This window comes from Manacus vitellinus, unplaced genomic scaffold (genome assembly GCF_001715985.3).
Source record: "Manacus vitellinus isolate BGI_N305 unplaced genomic scaffold, ASM171598v3 scaffold_28_pilon, whole genome shotgun sequence".
NCBI classification, from domain to species: Eukaryota; Metazoa; Chordata; class Aves; order Passeriformes; family Pipridae; genus Manacus; species Manacus vitellinus.
The window spans coordinates 147,513-166,740 of NW_021940122.1; the positions used below are offsets into that span (position 1 = coordinate 147,513).

Sequence of the window (19,228 nt, forward strand, 5' to 3'; positions counted from 1 at the left end):
TCTTCTACACAAGGACAATGTGGGAGAGAACTCCCCCTGTGGAACAGCTAAGGAACAGCCCGGGCATGACTTGCATAGTGTGGGCAACACGACTACAAAAGAAAAAAAAACATGGAAAAGAGGGCCCAGGGAAGCAGGCTAAGCTATAATCTTGTACACTTGAAAATGCCCCTCAGAGTTCTGAACGTGTAGGTGTGCAAGATCACAATACTGTAACAAGAGAAAGACTTGGAAGAGCTACCAGCAGGATAGCAGGCAAAGCAAGTCTAGAACATAACTTAAAAGAGTGTGGAAGGAATCTTCGGTTTGAGGCAAACAGAAAGCTGGTTAAGATTTCTAGAGAGGCAGGGTTGGAGGTTAGTATTTTTGAGATCTGGTGCAAAAAAAAGCACTTACATCCTGACCAAGTTCTTACACCCTGACCAGGTGTAGTCTGCAAAGTTCTAAACAGCGGGAAATCACAGGGATAGGAGATAGGGACACAGATAAATGCTCTGGCAAAGGGATAAATAATACGGTCACTGATACAGAAGGGATGCAGATAAGAGCAACCAAGGGACTAAAGAGCCATGGTCTGTGGAAGATAGAGAGTTCAGGGCCAATTGCAGAAATGCCCCTGCTTTGCCAGCTCTGCTGCATGGTGTCTGGAGCAGGGAAATTGTAATTAAACGGAGATGCCCAGTAAAAACAAAACAGCATCGTACTGGAATAAGGTAATATGACCAACTGGAGCCAGGAGGTAATGGAGTCATAGCAGGGAAATAAGGGACAATCAAAGACTAGAGAGCTGAGGTGTCTCTGTCTAGAAGAATTTCTCCAAGACTGAACTGAGAAAGAAGGTAGCCCAAAACCTCAACTAACTAATGCACCAGTACCTGTCTGGAACATTAAGCTTCTTTCTGTGCTTAACTTTTCTGACAATTTTGTGGAATAAGTTCTTCTTCTGAGACTGGAATGAACCTACAGACAACATTAATACATACTTTTCATTAGCAGTTTCAAAGAGAGTACAATAGTTGTAGTATGTACTATACAACCTCCTCTTCCACTAATACAAGTTGCCATTTCATGGGGAAGCACAAAACCTGATCTTCTGTCAGAAAGGACCCTGGAGGCTAACAGTAAATAGGTCAACACATCATACTCGGACCTGAGAATATAACTTCTGACTCCGTGAGAAGCTTCCACACTCCCTGACTGAACAGTTTAGGCACAGTCACCACGCAGGAATTGACAGGATGGCTGGCTGGGCTACACCTGTTTCATGGGGACAGCAAGTCATGGAGACTTTAAACAAATGCTACTTGTGAACATTCAATCCAGAGAAAATTCATGACTGAAAAAACTAACTTGAAACTCTTTTTGTTAGGCAATGGACCCTGATTTCCTATAGAAAGCTGAAAACAACTTTTTATGTTACTTTACTTCTTATTGTTATACAGCCATCTGCAAGTGTAAAGTAAATCCTTTTCTCCTGCTCATCTCTCTCTACTGGAAATATTCTACATGGCTCTTCCTCTCCCTAGCCGTTCAGAATTGCCATAGGATTTAATTCCTGGCTTGTCCATTATGCTCACTGAGGGTGGCAGGGATTTCCTCCTGGGAATACTTGCAACGGCCAACGGCAGCTGCTCGGGGAAGCAGCAGGCAGGAAAATGAACTGTAACTGCAGTTCCTCCACATTTCTGGGCATATGCCTTCTCTGCTCTCACCAAGTTCCCTATCTTAAAGGACCTAATCAAACAGAGAACACTTCGACAAGATCCTGAGAAAATCAGGACAAACAGTCTGTGCATTTCTGCCTCTCTCAGGCGCTGTATTTTTAGGTCATGATCTCTGGAACATTGCTGCATGCGATCCCCAGGCATCCAAATGCTTTGAACTGAGCCAAAAAAGCCCCAGAGCGAAGACCGAGAGGAATGCCACAAAGCAGCATCCATTTTAAGCTGATGCTTTATTTCTAGCCCTAGAGGCCACAGACAAAAAAAAAAAGAAAAAAATCGTAGACAATCTCTTTCCCAAATAAAAGCACACTATGCATTCCTCTTTGCCTTCCCCAAATGAAAGCTTTAGTGCAGTGCTTGGTGTACAAGTGAGCATTTCTTCACAGTACAAGGCAGAAATAATGACTATGCCTGTTGCTCACTTTTGCATACAAGCAGATTAGTGAGTCACTGCAGACAGCTGACTTCTGTGGGGTGGGATGTTTTGGCACATATGCCATTGGAAAGAAGGAAAAAAAAACAGTCACAGCTCCAGCAAATGTCGGAGCAGGCCATCTGCACAGATTCAGTATAGCTGTATTTTTCAGCCATTTGGTGACATTATTTTTGTATATGCACACTCCCAATTTAAAATGCTTGAGGTGGATTTTGTCAAAGCCTTTTGGCTTGTTCAGTTCTGCTCCTACTGCAGAAAGACCCCCATTGATTTCAGTGGGAGCAGAATTTGGACAATTTGGAAAGCTCTGGAGAAAAAATTGCTACTCAAATTTTTCTTTATACATGTGGACCTGAAACAGTTTTCACATTACAGGGTTCTTCAGGTGTTTTTATACTAAAGAACTGGCTGAAGTGAGGACTGGACATGACAAGCACAGCAGAAGTAGCTGGTGAGCACTGACCCAATGATTTTCCACTCAGGCGCAGGAAAACATCCTGATAGTCATGCCTGTGTGGTTAGGTAGCAGATCAAGCCTGTTGTAGGTATAGGTTAATGACATCTGACAGTAAATCAATCCGGTACCATTTACTCCAAAATAAAAACTTATTAAAGCATACAGCTACAGTTGGGGGTGAGGTGCTGGGAAACACCCCAAACCCAACAAACAAAAGCATTTTTCCCTTTTTATTCACCTAACATTCTGGGGAAGGTCTAGTGTGCAGCACTCCAATATATTTTCTAAATTTTAAATTTAGTAGACACTGATCTGTAAACTGCAAAATTTAAGTACTTATCTGTGAACTGAGTGAGAATGCCTGGGAAGTTTATGATCTTGCATGTGCTCATTCAGAAAAAGCAGGGAATGATTTCAAAGTGTGTTTACTAAACCAACCCCTATTGATTATTATCTGTTGTTTGGAAATATCCGGAGTCCTCAACAACTTGTAGGCACTATTTGTGCTGGACACCTCTTCCAATTGCCTTACAGACAGAGAAACCCAAGGAAAAGCCGAGCAGTAGAAACAACTCCATATAACACAGTAATGCAGAGCACAGCAGAGCAAAGTCAAGGTCTCCCACATCCCAACACAGTCACACCACACCCATAAAACTATATTGACCCTTCACATTTCATGTTCATCACACTGCAAGAATTAGATGTTAATTTTGTTTAATTCTAATGGTGTAAAAAACCATGACAATTCAAAAAACCCAGAACCATTCCAAACCAAGCTCTATTATTTTGCACAATATATCAGTTTCATTTCCTGCAATACTTGCAGGACCTTGGCACACAGACCTTTATGTACTACATCTTTGGAGGTCAGTATTCTCTAACAGTCTTTGGACTCATCACATTTCACAGGCAAGCCAATAGGACAACAAGGCTGAATAGCCTGTCAGTACATCACAAATTAAATTGAGGATTCAGCTTAATAAACCTTTGGCTCAGCTGGAACAGTTTCCTTACTAAGCTAGTAAGCTTGCTTGTCTGCACTTTGGGCCAGGTCGTTTCAAATCCACAACCTGCATCCCAATTTCACACATCCTAACAAAATAAACCACACTTAAATTGACCTACCGTCATGAAATATTTATTTTTTAGCAATCTTTCTTTTCCAAAAGAAAAGCAGTTTGTTAGAAAGTTTTTCAACTACCTCTTGAAAGCCCACCTCTGCTCTCCAGGGAGTTGGAATGACTGACACAAGCTGTCAGCTTGCCCAGCTAATGTGAGTGAATTCAACATTCATTGAAATCAGGAGCAGATATCACCAGCTCCATCTGGATTTAGTTCAGAGCTACAGTTAGATGTTCACTACAGAAAAGCAGTGTCACTATCAGATATTCCTGCCCTGGGGCTGCTTGTTGCAACCCCACAGCTCAGTTGGTGGAAAAGTTCATGTGACTGTTTACCATCTGCTTCAGTGCAAAGTCAGCTGGCTTAATTCAAAGAGCCCTTATTGTCAGCCAGAGGCAAATGCTCCATGGTTGTCTCTGCAGGGCTGTGCCAAAACTACTCATATCAGGCTTGTAACCTCCCTGCAGTTATGTTTCTGACCTTCCCTTGAGACATGGCTGTATATATTCCAAAGCTTTTTAAGTGATTCTGATAAAAATAAAAATTAAATTCTAATGTATGAGCCTAATCAAAAGCACAATGCAGTTCTGGGCTACTTGACTTGAGGCAGCATTCTAGTGTGCCATTTCTTAACAACACAGGGCCTGCAGAGTTTTTAAAAAGACAGACACCTGAACAGGTAAATACTGTGGCAAGAAATCCAATGAGCTGCTGTTACACCTTCAACTGCCAGATCATGCTATATGAGGAGATCTTGTTCCCAGCAGATGTTGCTTAATTAACCAGTGTGTTATCATAGTGTAAAGCAATTCATTCATGCTCATTTAAGAAGTTCTGTCAAATACACACCATAAAAAAAAAATTAAAGGCAGTTGAAGTCAGAATGGTATTAGCAGAAGTCTAATTTTGCAAAGTGGCTGTTCCACATCTAATTATATAAATACAAAAATCAATACCAAAATTGGCATGCACTAGAGAAGAACAGCTGCTCAATCCTGCACACTGTAATGTGATTATTTGTGAAACATTCAAAAGGCATAGATCTAATCCAGGGTCACCTGTCTAAAGCAGCCGTATTAGATCTGAAAACCTGTCAGTCAGTGGAACTACCACAGTAGCTGAAAAGCAAACGAGCTTCACACTGTGAACTGTGCCTAATGAGGATCCTTCTGAGCCTCCTTTTGTCTTGTGGAATTACTGGTACATCGCTCCATTTTGTGATGCTTGTATGCTGTACGTATGCATCAGTATTTCTGATGCAGTCTAAAAGTAGCTTTCCCTACCACACTGTCACGTCTCTACCATCTCTGTGTCACAGGTTGTCTGTATATGAAACAGCTAAATGTGTCAAGAGTTTCTCCCCTCCGTGAGCCTCAAGAGTGGAGCTGGGTATGGAATCATTTTTTGTGTCCTCTAGCCTTTTTTATCACGTCAGGACATTGTACTCCAAACTTATGACGGAGTTAAAATCTTAATAAAAAAAAATTCCAAATGTTTCATTCAGACATCTCTGGTATCTTACGTTTTAATTCATAGAGCCTAAAATTACAGTGAAATGCAAACTGGCATAAAACTACATTTTGAAAAATGTCAAAATATAACCTTGGATCATCTGCCTTTTTTTCTCCGTTTTCTGTTGGGAAAACTCGTCAAATTCACTTACCTCACAAATATTCATGTTTTTGATAAACTTTCTTGCTGTGAGGAATAAATTTCATGTACAAACTCTAACCAGTTCTGCTTTTCATGAAAATCAGGAGTCAAGAGTACAGTCTGAAAACTAACCCAGGTGAGAACCAACTAACTTCAGTGCTTGGCAATTTCTTCTTTGACTTCACACTTTTCACATGTAACAGTGAAGTAAGGATGTATAAATTCCTGAGCTTGTCATAGCACTGTTGTTGCTTAAGAATGTATTGCACATGGCAATTTACCTTTGTTGGATTTTGGTAGTTCACATGAGCCGCTTCCCATCTTTCGCTTTTTCCTCGGAACAGCTGAATTTTTCCTGTCAAAGGTAATAGGACTGTATTGAGGGAGGCTGTTGAATTTCTTTGCAAATTCTTCTTCCAATTTTGCTAAGCTAAATGGGAAACAAAACCAATCAAATTAAATGTAACTCTGTTTCTGGACAAAAAAAATATATTGTTTAAAAGCATGTGTGAGTATATACACACCTGTCTACATAGAGAGAGGGGGGAAAACAGATAAGCACACACACACTGTTTATGTTTATTAAACCAGTATATATTAATCCAGCTTTGGAATGAGAATGTACACTTCAGCTTCTGCATTTGTAGCTCAGTACAAATTGATTACCTTAGCTGCATAGGTTAAAATTAGAAAAAAAAAAAATCAATGTCATACTGGTGACATTTAGCTCTGTTTGCTGCACAGATTTGTACAAGAGATTTGTCTGTTCTGTGAGGAGAATGAACAAAGACAGTAAAACCTATAAATAAACCAATAAAATAATTTCACATTAGCATTCTTACACCAGAATGAAAACACTTCAAACTGGAAGAAAAATGTCAAACTAATCAGTCTTCTGTGAATACTCTGAAACATGATGTTTTGGGGTGGGAATTAGTTTTGTATTTATTCTGGGTGATTATATTTTCTGCCCTCATATTTTATTTGCTGTGAGATGAAAAACGCAGCTAGCTCATGCTTCCATGAAACCCAACATGCCTCATACTTCAGCCCAACCTGAATGACTGTCACTAGCCTGCCTACAACTCAAGAAATCCACAGACATGGTAGTACTGTTTCTAATAACCAGATGAAAACAAAGCACTCGAGCAGGATGACTATGCTGGCTTGCATAAGCACTCTGTTCCAGCCAATTTTTGCAGCCAGGCAGGAGTATGAATTGTGTTTTAGTACAGGGTGGTGTGCACAGCTGGGCAGGCTATAAATAGCACTGCCAATGACAGGGGAACAATGACATTTTCTAATTGTTTTTAATTCTCTTTGTTATGAAAAATCTCAACTAGAAAAAGGTCTGAATGATTGTTGGAGGGATAGCCCTTACACACTTAAAGTGTCACAAGAAACATGGTGCTTCTCTCTGTTCTCTGAAGCAGCACTTCAAACAAATTGCATTCTGAAAGCTTTGGTACACAGAGTGATACTTCATTTTATCTCTGTAATCATTACTTCTTTCAGCAAGCAAACTTCCATCTTAAAATACAGCCTTGGCTCTTGGCAGACTCTGTGCATGGTGAGGTTTCTGTTTGTGTGTGTACATGCATGTTTTGCTTTGGTTTTAAATCACAAAGGTATCTGACATTAGTGGTGCTTGCTACTGCTACCTTTCTCTTCCACGTGGATTTTCCCTGACAACCTCAAAACCAGCTGATTTTCTGCTCTGACAAGTGTCATGCAATTCCATCCTCTGCCTCAGTTCCTGCCCCAAGGGCAGGTGAGGGGCTGCAGCTCTAATTGGGAAGGCCCAACTTCACCTGACAGCAGATGAGCTGCCATCCTGGTTTGTAATTCATAGCTTGTGCGATGTGGAGACAGTGGGGAGTGCAGCTATCTCTATGTCAGTGATTAATTATTCAAAAAAAATAAAAATCATTCACGTTGTCATGAATTTTCAGAGCATCTCACAAGGCTGGTTAGACACATGTAGCTGAGCTGAGGTCTTCACATCGTATAGCCTAGCCCTGCCAGGGGATACATGCAGGTACAGCACTGCTTGGCAAAGGAGTGGGCTGCACATGGAGGAAGCACACCTGACCCTGACCATCAGGGAAATGTAGGCAACTGCTGACAGAGAAGGTGAGAGGACATGGGGAGAATGACATAGTTCTGAAGGGCTTAGGACCCTTTCACCTACACACACAAAACGAGGCTGAAATGTGATGCTGAAGGGAGCAGAAAGAGTTAAGTGGAGCAGGTAGAGGTAAAACCAGCTCTTCAAGTAGCCAGAAGATCAGGTAATGCAATGAACAGGGATAATGGATACCTTCTCCAGCACTTATGCTTTACAAATTCCCCATTCTGCTTTTACAGAGTTCACTAAATAATATTCATTATTTATTCATACAACTGAATAAAGATGAAAGATTGGCAAATATGTATTTCCCCATCCAGCCAGCTAATGAGGGAAGAACAGTGCTTGTTGAATGAATTAATTATTTAGACAATTTTCCTAGCTACTTTGAATAAATAATTTACAACTACTTTTTTTTTTTTTGCTATAAGATGCAATCAGTTTTCACACCATTATGTGTGAAAAGTTTTCAATCGTTCAATTTAAACTTAAAAAACATTTACAAAACTAATTCAAAGCACTAAAGAGGTAAGATGTTCCATTAATTTTTCTTGACTATTCCAAGTAAACAAGACTTGGAGATTTTCATCGATTTAATATCTTTGCTGAAAGTGAGCTGCAGCTAAATTTCACATGGACTAGGTTATAAAAAAGGCTACTTCAAACCCGCAAAAAGAAACATAAAATTTTAAGCAAGAAGTATGGAAATCTACTCCTTTTTAATTAATTTTCTCATCTTCAAGAATTTGCAAGCAGGTATGAATAGCTACACAGATTTTAACTACTGTACCTGAGGTTAAATAAGTCTGCAATACTCTGACAAAAATCATTACTCGTATACTAGAAAAGGAATTCTGTGCAGCCTTGCTAAATTTTAATGCATCTATACTAATTAATTATTTTTAAGATATATTTAACTTCTTCATAGTGTACATAAACAGTTTAAATATCTTTTCTCTAGAGTGGAAAAATGACATATTTATCATAATTATTTGCCAATGTAAGAACATTGTTTACTATTCCTCTGTAAGCAATCCCTCGAAGCAGGCAAAGAGATCTATTTTTTCTAGTCTAATTTCATTTATGACTAAACACCTACACAGAACTTTAAATACTGCTTGCAAAATGCTTTGAAAACATAAGCAATCCTCTTCACCACTTTTTTGAGCAGATAAATATACAGGTAAAAGAACTGAGGAAAATAACATCATTCACATTTATTTACAGTGGTGTAAATCAGGAAAGATCTCAAAGGAATTACTTTGCTATATTAAAAAAAAAAACAGGTATCTAAAGCATGACTCAGTCCAACAGGGTTTATAATTTTCAGGAATGCTGTCTAATTGTGATTATTTGGGTGTTGGATGCAGTTCACTTGGCTGCAGTGAGGAGGACTCTTAAATTACTAGGCTGACCTAAATAAAACTTTGAACAGTGTTAAACCAAGACTTACCCAAAAACAAACTCTTCCTTTGGCTTAGTCTTTTTCAGCTTTTTGTTCCCACTTGTCCCACTTGGGGAAAAGGCCCAGATTTCTTCATTCCAGCATCCTTCATGATCTGAGGAGTTGCCTTTTCCTGAGCTTCTTTTTCCTGTGACGAAGGCAGAAAATTGTTTCTCATCTTTAAAAAAAACGTGCCAAAGTAAAGTGGGCTCAGAAGAGACTTGTGCACCCATTCAGTACTACAACTTACGATGCTTGACCTTCTTGAAGGCAGTTACAAAACATTTTTTATTTTAAATTGTGCAGTGATGATATTGGCAAGTATTCAGCGTCCCCTGTCCCTATCCTTCTCCATCCTGCCTCTAAAGCCAGGATCTCTTGAGGTACAAAGGAAGATAAAGAGATGAGAAGAAGTAAAAAACTTCCCTAAATTACAAACATCTTTTTTCTTTTCTGACTGTTCTAACTGCATATATAAATCTACTAGTCAGAAAAAGACATCCAACTGAAAGCTTCCAGAAATTAGCTCAAATTTATCTTTCCAAAAGGTAAAGGGTTCTTGCTCACTGCCTACAACAAAACTAGCGACCAAAGCAAAATAAGAACACATTTGCTTCCTGTAGGGTTGAGAACTATGCTCACAACCACAGGAGTTGTTTATATAGAAACAAGGTAATTGTCCAGGTTACACAGATCACAAGCCCTGCATACATCTATCAGCAGGCTGACAAATTAATCAACAAAGCCTTCAGTAAAGAAGTTAAATCTCAGGTCATGGAAGACAAAAAGGGAGAGGTTAAGAGTTTGTAAGTAGGAACAGAGAGAGCAAGACTTCAAAAGACCTGCCCTGGATCATGGAGTCCAGTCCCTCCACCCGCCCCCAGCATCTCAGGTGACCAGACACAACACTCCCATCACACACTGCTAAAACTCCAGCTTAAACATGGACTTTCACTTTTCCTCCCACTCCAGGCAGGCTTTTGCAATTCATGCTGTAAAACACTCGAAGCCACCCACCTCTGTCCACATTAGCGCGCAGAGATGTGAGCATGCCCTCTGACACCAGAGTTTTATAAAGAGCACCTTTGCAAGATCTCTCTGACTTCCTGGAGCCACAGGTTTCTATCTTTTTAACACAGTCACTGTCCTCAGTTTTGACCTGTTCTGGTAAGCTTTGGGGTACCACCTCCTCTGTTGGCGTCAGTGGTTCCACTTTAATGTTATCAGAAGCCTCACACGGTACTTCCTTACTGGCTGCAATACTAAGGAAATCGGGAGGCTTTGATTCTTTGGTGGTCTCCATCGGTTTTTCCTTTGATGTTTTCTTCTCTTTCGATTTCACTTTTTTCTTTGGTGATTTTGTATCCAACACGCTTCCCTTCACACTGGAGACAGGGCGGTTTTTTTTGCGGGGAGTATCCGTGAGTCTCTCAGCACCCCAGTCCCCCTTTGCAACAGCTTCAATTGTGTACATCACACTTTCAATGTCCGACTCGGAGGACTGCCTCTTTTTACAAGATTTCTTGGGGGTGGATTTTTCATTTGTGTGCCGGTCCAACTTATTTTTTTTCTTTTTCTTCTTTATTTTTTCCGGCTTTAGCCCAAGGATATTCATGTCACCCAGGAAAAATTCTGGAGAACAGCACATGTGATCCTTTGTATTATCCTTTCTGTCAAAAGGACTGTTTTCCATTGCAAGACTAGTAAAATCTCTGCATTTTGCAGTTTCTGATTCCTCAGTTTTTGTTTCATCCCGATTTTGAATTTTGTCTATCTCTGATTGTTCTACTTTTCCTTTACAGGAGTCTTTTACTGTTGTTTTCTCCAGTTCTACTTCCATTTCCTCTGAAACTTCCCCTCCCAGATCTTCCAGTGCTTCCACTTTTGTTTTCCCAGGTTCTTTCACTTTTACTCCTTCTGAAGCAAGGCACATCTAAAACAAGTTAAAAACAAACCCCATGAAACAAAACATCATCTGTTAACATTACTTATATTAACAGGAGCATTAAACAGGGAATTCCCCTGGCATTTTAGTTCAGGAAAGCAAATTGCAAAAGGAAAGTACTGAAAAACATGCTGAAGGCCCTATTGACACTGATGCAATGTGATGATGGCTAAGTGCTAGAATAAGGCTGGTGGGTTCTACTGCTCTAACAGAAAAAGACTTCAACTGATCTCAGTGGCGTTTCTACAATCCTTTAAGAGTCTTTTACATAATCTGGAAACCCACTCTTAGACTGATTTTCAGAATCTGTTGTGCAACAGCACAACAGAGTTATCTCTGACTATTGCCACAGACAAGTTACTTGAGATCTCACATCCATTCCCCCTTCAGCTCTCAAATGTCCCTTATACAATTCCTTCCTCCATTTTCCAAGTGGCTCTGAGGGAGGGAGGGGAAAAAAGTTAATTGAATCTCAGTAATGGAGATTATTTTCTTTTATTTGAATGTGTGAAGTAATTTGGGAGAGTGTACAAAAGCCTTCCTTTCTTCTCATGTCACAGACTTATTTTGCAAAGAACTGCAAAGCAGCAGTGGTTGCCATGGTTATCTTCTCCTGGGTTTCCACTAATGGCAACCAAAATCCTCATACTGTCTGAGGAACACTGATATTCTAAAAAAGAGCTGTAAAAAGGTCCTCAAGCTGCCATGTTCCTGCAGTATTGACTTGGGAGATCCTCTCCGTTTTGGATCACTTGTAAGCTATGCTGACATCGCTACAGAGGGTAGTCCTTCCCAGCACCAACCAGTTTGCCCTTGGGAAGACAAGACTTCTTGTTACTCTCCCCTCTCAAAGCCCTCAAGCTGAATTCCCAGTGCTATTTTGGTTTTGAAGCAAATGTCAACTAGTCACCTGGAGCAAAACCAGATGGAAGAGGTTTTCTTTGAACCAAACATCAGAAGTTTCCCACAGATGAGCCCACAGGCCATGTGGTCAGCATGGATGTACCTCCCCCAGGATCACTGGGCTTTCTTTAGGTCAATTTTAGATTTTAGACTTCTTGCAAAGTAAAAAAAATCTCCTACACCAACCAATATATACGTGAGTATAACAGTGATAAAATGTTTTGCAGTAAGTTTCTGAAACTCTTGCTCCACAGGGTAGAAATTAATGATCTGGTTCAGCTCAAGCTGGGCTGAGCACTGCAAAACACCAGAGCTTGGGCAGCACACAGTGTTTATTAGGAAGCAGGTTAAATTACGCAAAGGAGAACCCCACAACTATGCTGATATAGGTTCTTGGTACCAAGGTGCTTCGTGACTTTTTTACTATGCTGCAATATAAGCACAGCTGGTGATTTCCAAAATCTAAAGATCAATCTTTAAAATGCAGCTTATTGGACTAATAATATTTTGTCAACTCAACATACACATTTGCTTCTTCTGCAGTAGCCAGTAGTATAGAGGTGTGGATGTGCCTACAAAAAGATGACTTCTGTTTTGTGAGCTGTAAATAAATCTGTAATTAAACTGTCTTTAAGTCTGGGAAAGCTTAAAAAAGAAGTTTAGAAATGAAAGAGATGCAAAATTTCAATAAGATGCCACTGGTTTGAACTGCTCCCAGAAGGAAGATCTGCTGAGAATATCATAGCAGAGTTTCTGTAGAAGTTATTGAGCTGTTAATTCCCCACTGGAAAAAAACAGTGGGCACAAAAAGCAAAAATAAATGAGAACAGTTTATGATCTTTAATAGGAATTTGTAATGGCAATACCCTAATTTGAGTAACAGAGTAATCCAGCTCTCTCTCAACTATCTGTGACCCTCAGCCAAACCAAATAGTCAAACCCCCTACTCTAAACCAAGAAACTGAATCAAATTCAATGGTGACTGGAAAGTCCCTTTGCCACCAGGAAGTTGTGGTATTGGTCAGCTGCAGCAGACTCTTAGAAACTCTCTCTACGTTGATGGCTAGTCTGGGAAAATCCTGACTTGTGGCAACTGAGCCATGATAACTTATGCTTCTATAAGCAGCAGTGTAATTATAACTGTAGCACTGTTCTGCCTTCCAGACTTCAGCAATCAACAGCATTAATTTCTCCATCCCACTGCACCTGCAGTAATTAGTCACCAGTGTTTCAGTATTACCTCTGCCAGCTGAAATAATGCTGATGTTCCACACTGTTTTGTTAAATCAGAAGGCCCTGAATGGGATGTACTTGAAGAAATCTATGGAGAAAAAAAAAACCACCACAAATAAAACATTCTTTTATCAGCACAATTCTTTTACGTTTGACACAGCTTTTGAATGGATTGCCCCCTCCCCTTCCCAAAATTAATTCATAAGATTATATACCAAAAAAGAAGTGCAGACCTGTGCATGCCGTTATAAATAAAACCCTGCTCCACCACTGCTCTGGTGGATAATACCACCATACTCTAAAAGGTATTTGCAGATTTGGGTTTCTTCTTGTCAGGACACCCTTTGAAGAGCAGGATGAACCGAAGCACGTGCTCTCTCACACATGAATAGACTCCAGCAGCTAAGCACCAAACTACACCAGCATGCAACCCAGCTGGTGGTGTTTCTGAAGGCTTAGTAGGTCATTTGATTGTAAAATCATTTCACTATCATAGGTTAAGAAGGCTACTCCTTTCAGACTATGGCATTGCCTGTTGCTGTCCTATAGGACTCATATGAAAGAGATCCTATGAAACCAAAAGCCTCTGGTACTGCTCAGAGTAAAAAGAGGCTGTCATGCAAGCAGGTAGCTTATTATCCTCCAGAATCTTTTTCTTGTATCAGGCTGTGATCCTCGTCAGTACTTTAGAGTGTTTTGTATCAGTTTTGAGCTGGGTGCAAAGAAATGATCTTTTTCTAATCAAATTAAAAGTATCAGTCTCAGGATTGGCCATGAGTATGAACAAAATATTCTATCTTTAAGGACATACTCCATCATCTCTGATCAGGCTTGCGGGTTTCTTATACTTGCTTCCTTAGAAAGTGTAAGAAAATGAAGTTATAAGGGACTGGAGAACTGTAGCATTTTCACCCTTTCAGCTCTCCCTATCCCTCACACTCAGCATTCATTGCTCTGAACCAACACGGGCCCACAAAGTCAACTTTGCAGAATTCAGCCCATCATTGCCATAAAGCAAATAAACAAAACCAAATGCCATCTCTACATCTCCTGGAAGCTGTAACTCTTCACAGCATCTCCCAAGCTCTGACAATTACAGTCCAAGTCTTCAAATGTTGCTTATAGCCAAATGTTATTAGTGCTCTGCAGCAGAATTGGCCTCCTTGCCTTGAGGAGGTGATGCTCAACCCCACCACTGACTCCCTTCACTCTCATGCCTCCACTCTGAAGCCTAAAGACAGAGCAAGCATTTGGGCACAGCAAGAGACTCTGCAGAGCTGATCAGCAACAGCCTCCTAGGCTGCAGAGTGGAAACTTAGAAATCCTCAGGATTTTTTAGGAAATAACTTAACCCACTTCTGCATTTTATTTTAATCACCATCTGTGAAATACTGAGAAATACCAAAAAGGAAGGCACAAAGAAGAGGGGAAAAAAAAGAAAATAAAATTGGTTAATCCACACAGTGGAAAGATGAAGGAGAAGCAGAACAGTGTGGTGTGCTGAAGAAGACAGGCTCCCACACACCATGCACTTGCCATGCCAGCAGCATGGAGACATCAGTCCAGTCCCCTCCAGTGCACAGCACCTGCAGTTTGGAGTTACAGTGGCACAGCACAGCTGTCTGCCAAATCAACTTGCAAACCTAAGACACCCTTGAGGTGATAAAGAACACAGTTTATTTGGGATGCTCCAAATCAGGTCCTGAACTGCTATCTGAAAACTTAAGCTGAATGTCTCAGATTTTATTTATCCAATTATAATCCAACATTAGAGATCCCCAAAACTGGGGGGAAAAAAAAGAAAAAAAAGAAGAAACAAATCAATAGCACTAATGTCCTACAAGAGCTAGAGACAAGGAGGATGTGCTTAGCACATCTGCCATGCTTTTCTCTGTTTGAATCAGAGCCTTTAACATTCATTTTGTGTATTAAATTAGGCTTGCAAGAATCCATCTGAGCAATCACTGAGAGATTACACAAACCTGTCCAACATACACACGTCATGCTGCCAGACTTAGCTTCACTTTTTCTGCCACCTGCAGTACAAACTGTGCACTCCTGCGGACAAGCACCTGTCCCTCCCCTAAATTAGGGCTTCACAGTCACATCGCAACTTCTCATGCTGATTTCCAAAAATCAGACTGCACTCAGCAAAAGCCTTACTCCAGAACAGCACTACTCATAGCCTGCTGCTGTCCTGTAAGGGGATACCTCAAAAACCTCTGGTGTCCCTGACTAAATATTATCTGCCCTTCTGCTGTCCCAGGGCTCCACCAGCCAAACACCCTTATGGATCACTGATTACAGTTAGGTGTAATCACCCTTGCACAGTCACTGCTGACAACACAGCACATATTCACAAACTATACTACTGCCAGGGACTGCCTGCATGGTAAGGCAGGTTTTCTTCCACTCATTTAAGTTCCTATAAAGTCAGATAGTTGCATTACTATCCATGGAACAAAGCGTGAAATACTTTTATTTCAGTGCTTCCAATATCTGCCTTTTTTTTTCCTGAGAGGGAAGCAAGGATATAGGGCTGGATATCCTTCCTCACTAGCAAGGATATAGGGCTGGATGTCACTAGACAGAATCCAGAAAACCATTTTCCTCACTGAAATAGGATGTGGTTTTGAAACACAAAAAAACCAACAGAAAACAAGCAAAAAAAAAAGTGTACAAATAACTTGCTACCATATTCCCTTATTTAACTGGAATACAACATGTATCTTCATCTTTCAAACATCATGAAGAATAGCATTTGCACATCAAGCCTCAAAGGGTTTTGAGTGAATCATCCGTATCAAAGAGGAGACCTCTACAAGGTCATATTTAAGACTCACAGGGAATTTCTAGGACTTTTGGGAAACCTGATCCAGCATTGTTCATTACCACTGACAGCTGCCAATTTCAGAACTTAATACATTGCATCAACTTCCAGTTCTTCATACAGATTTCTGACGACCTTGAAGTCTACTTTGCTTTTCCTATTCTCAGTCTCTGATTAAGCAACGCACCTTTCAATCCCTATAACCGAAGCTTTACTTTTTTAATCCTGGTATCCAACTCCTCATTAAAAAGAATGCTGTTATCTCTTGTCTTTGCTATTGTCCTGTGCACTGTTTTTACTGTAGTTATAAAGCTAATTTTTCTAAAAGGAAGTGTAACTTTTTCTGTGCTGTCTCCAAGAAACTATGCACATTGCACATAAAGGTGTATGAAAAACCCCTAGGTCCCTGGGGCCATTGCCACTGCCTAATTCTCCTGCTATTTCATTACTTACTCATCTATGTTTCTGGAAATACCAAATTTGATTCTAGAGCAAACCTCACACATAGTTTTTTTGGGGGAAAAGATACACACATCTTCCCATAGTGATGCTACCGGGTATCACTTTACCTCTGCCAACTGGAAGAGTGCCGACTTCCCACAGTGCTTTACTGGCTCAGGACTTGGCAACTGGGAAGTATTTGATGAGATCTAGGTTACAAATGAACAGAAGAGAAAATATTTCAGTGGTACACAGGAAAGACAGTAAGGAAGGGAGAAAAAGAATGAAAAATTAAGAGGTTAGTTAAATCAGTCACTTTTACATCCTTCTGGCAAAAGGCCCTACTTCAGATAGACAATCCCATCCAAGAAACACTTAACAGGTATTTAGAAGACAGTGCAATACAAGCAAAACCAGCATTTCTTCCTTAGATTAGGCTAATGGATACTCAATCTATGTTTGTACTGTCCACAGCTAATATTCTATCTGCTGTGAGTTTTATGTGTGTTTTATGTGACTAAGTGAACAAGATATACCTGCCACTTGAAAACATGAACTGTGGTGGTCAAGGTTAAATTAAATTCTCCTGGAAGGTCTGGGCAGTATTTCCCATTTAGTCAGACGTAGAAGAGGACCATCTGTCCTCACAGGCACTGCTTGTTTCACTTTCTTTAGTTAGAAAAAGGAAATAAGATCTTATGTCTGGAGATCAAATCTAGCCTTCCAAATAGCTGTTGGTGTACCACCACCAGCCCTGAGTAAATAACTACTGCCACACTTCAGGCAATTGCTTTTACAGCCAGATTTCTTCAGACATGCTTCCAAGTGCAGTACTGTAAGTTCACCAATGCAAGAATTAACAATTATTTATCAGATTTGACCTTTTTTGGCATGGCATTACATGGTAGTATTTGACCTGGAAGCCTTGAAAAGCCTTGGGGCAAGATCTCCAGTGTGTCCATGGGATCTACCTCATCACAAAAATCACACTCAGTATCATGACTGGGAAAATAGTGACAGAACAAGGGGCAATGGTTTTGAACTGAAACAGGACAGTTGATGTTAGGAAGAAATTCTTTTCTCAGAGGGTGGTGAGGCATTGGAACAGGTTGTCCTGAGAGGCTGTGGATGCCCCATCCCTGTAAGTATTCAGGGCCAGGTTGGATGGGGCCCTGAGCAACGTGGTCTAGTGGAAGGTGTCCCTATCCATGGCAAGGGGTGGAATGAGATGGGCTTTAAGGACCCTTCCAACACGAACAATTCTATGGTTCTATGATCTTTCAGATGCAAAATTATCAGCTTTGACTTTCTCCTTATATTTATTTCTTTCTTTTAAACTAGATTATTTGAAGAATTTACCTTTCAATTGTCAAAGAGATTTATTACACTCCCCACTCATCCCCCTCCACAAAATCCAGGACATTCATTTCACTTCAAGTTATTTAAAATACAGTGAATAATACCCAAATGTGCACTAATAATAATTTTTAATATTAAACTAAAATAATTCAACATTCTAGTTTTGCTTTGAGACTGTTCAGTGAACCTGCTCAGGTCCCCACTGAACTAAGTGGTCTTGTACACTGCACTTTGCAGGAAGAAGGTCTCAACTTTTTTATCTTTCTACCATAACAAATTCTCATATCTTAATGATTTTTTCAGCACAATATGAATGGTAGAAAAGGGACAGAATAACACCCACACACTGAAGTATAGCCTGAGAACATACAGGCATATCTTGCCTCCTGATGCACAAACTGAGGACAGAGCAAGAAAATTTTATCAAGACAACAGGTGCTCCTAACAAAATGTGAGATCCTTGTAGTACTAATAGAGAGTAAGCCAAAAACTCACTTCAGTGCAAAAAAAATAAATAAAAATTTCAGAGTTAAGAAAACAAACTGCAAGTGACATAACTGTATAAGTCATTCTGCTGAAGTTGCTGGCCAAACATCAGAAGGAAGAGGATGGCTGATCAATCAGCTCTCACTGAGATTACAGATCCCACTCCCTGTCTTAACAACATCTTCCAGCTTTAATTAGAATAATCAGAACCTGCAGTACTACAACCACAAACAGCCCCTTGTTATGTAGAGATTTAAGTTGGGGGATCATTAGAATCAAGTTACTATCTTTTATTACAATGCAGGTATAATTTTAGCTACTATATTATATTTCACCTTGAATAAGAAACATGTACCATGGCACCACAATTTTATTTCCCTCCTAGAATAGGCACTGCACTTCAATACAAACATTAAACAATTTCAGCATATGGGCAAACAGCAAATACATTCATTTTTATCTGGGAAGATTACAGCTTTCCCTATGGCAAAACTGGAAGAGAAGACAGGGATTAATTCTTACACTCACCATTTCAAGCCATTTTGACCAAAAGTTTTGGATTCAAATCTTCTGTTTAGCATAGAAATAAACAGAAGAAACTGCCTGCAAGCCTTCTCAAAGTGAGTATGTGAGAATGTAGAAGGGACAAAATCATCCCCAAGCATGCATTTTTTCTTAAATGATAAATAAGCTGCTGGACTAGCAAAAACAAATCCACCTTGTTGCATATCGCATGTGATTATTTTTTTTTTTATTAAATCACCTAGAGAAAAACTTAAGAAAAGCTGCTGAAAGCAAAGAGTTTTGGGGGTTTGGATTCATTTTGTTTTTAAGATGGCTGAACTAGTAATTTTTCTGCTTCCACTCCTGGAAGCCTTTTCTTTGTTTAATAACAGATGAGAGTTCAGCTAAGTAAATCCAAGAGGTACTCTTGTTTCCTCTCAATGAAGCAATCGTCACCATCTGTTCACGTTTGCCAAACACATACAGTAAGACCAAGAGAGCAAGGGGTCCCATCTGCTCTGCTTCCCTCACATGGCAAGGAGGATGACAGCGACCAGCCC

The 19,228-nt window shown here is 40.1% G+C and overlaps 1 protein-coding gene across 10 annotated transcripts in view; it reads right to left on the reverse strand.

The window, feature by feature from the left end:
* BBX (BBX high mobility group box domain containing) overlaps positions 1-19,228 on the reverse strand; it is a 137,839-nt gene that overhangs the window by 16,270 nt on the left and 102,341 nt on the right. For 8 of the 10 annotated variants that reach the window (XM_029960666.1, XM_029960667.1, XM_029960658.1 and 5 more), the window contains 5 exons: positions 16,448-16,528; positions 13,056-13,136; positions 9,985-10,900; positions 8,977-9,115; positions 5,677-5,825 (listed from right to left, as the gene is read on the reverse strand). In XM_029960666.1, the coding sequence (XP_029816526.1) occupies positions 5,677-5,825; positions 8,977-9,115; positions 9,985-10,900; positions 13,056-13,136; positions 16,448-16,528 (1,366 nt within the window). The remainder of the gene's footprint in view (positions 1-5,676; positions 5,826-8,976; positions 9,116-9,984; positions 10,901-13,055; positions 13,137-16,447; positions 16,529-19,228) is intronic. The other 2 variants (XM_029960659.1, XM_029960660.1) reach the window with 2 other exon arrangements.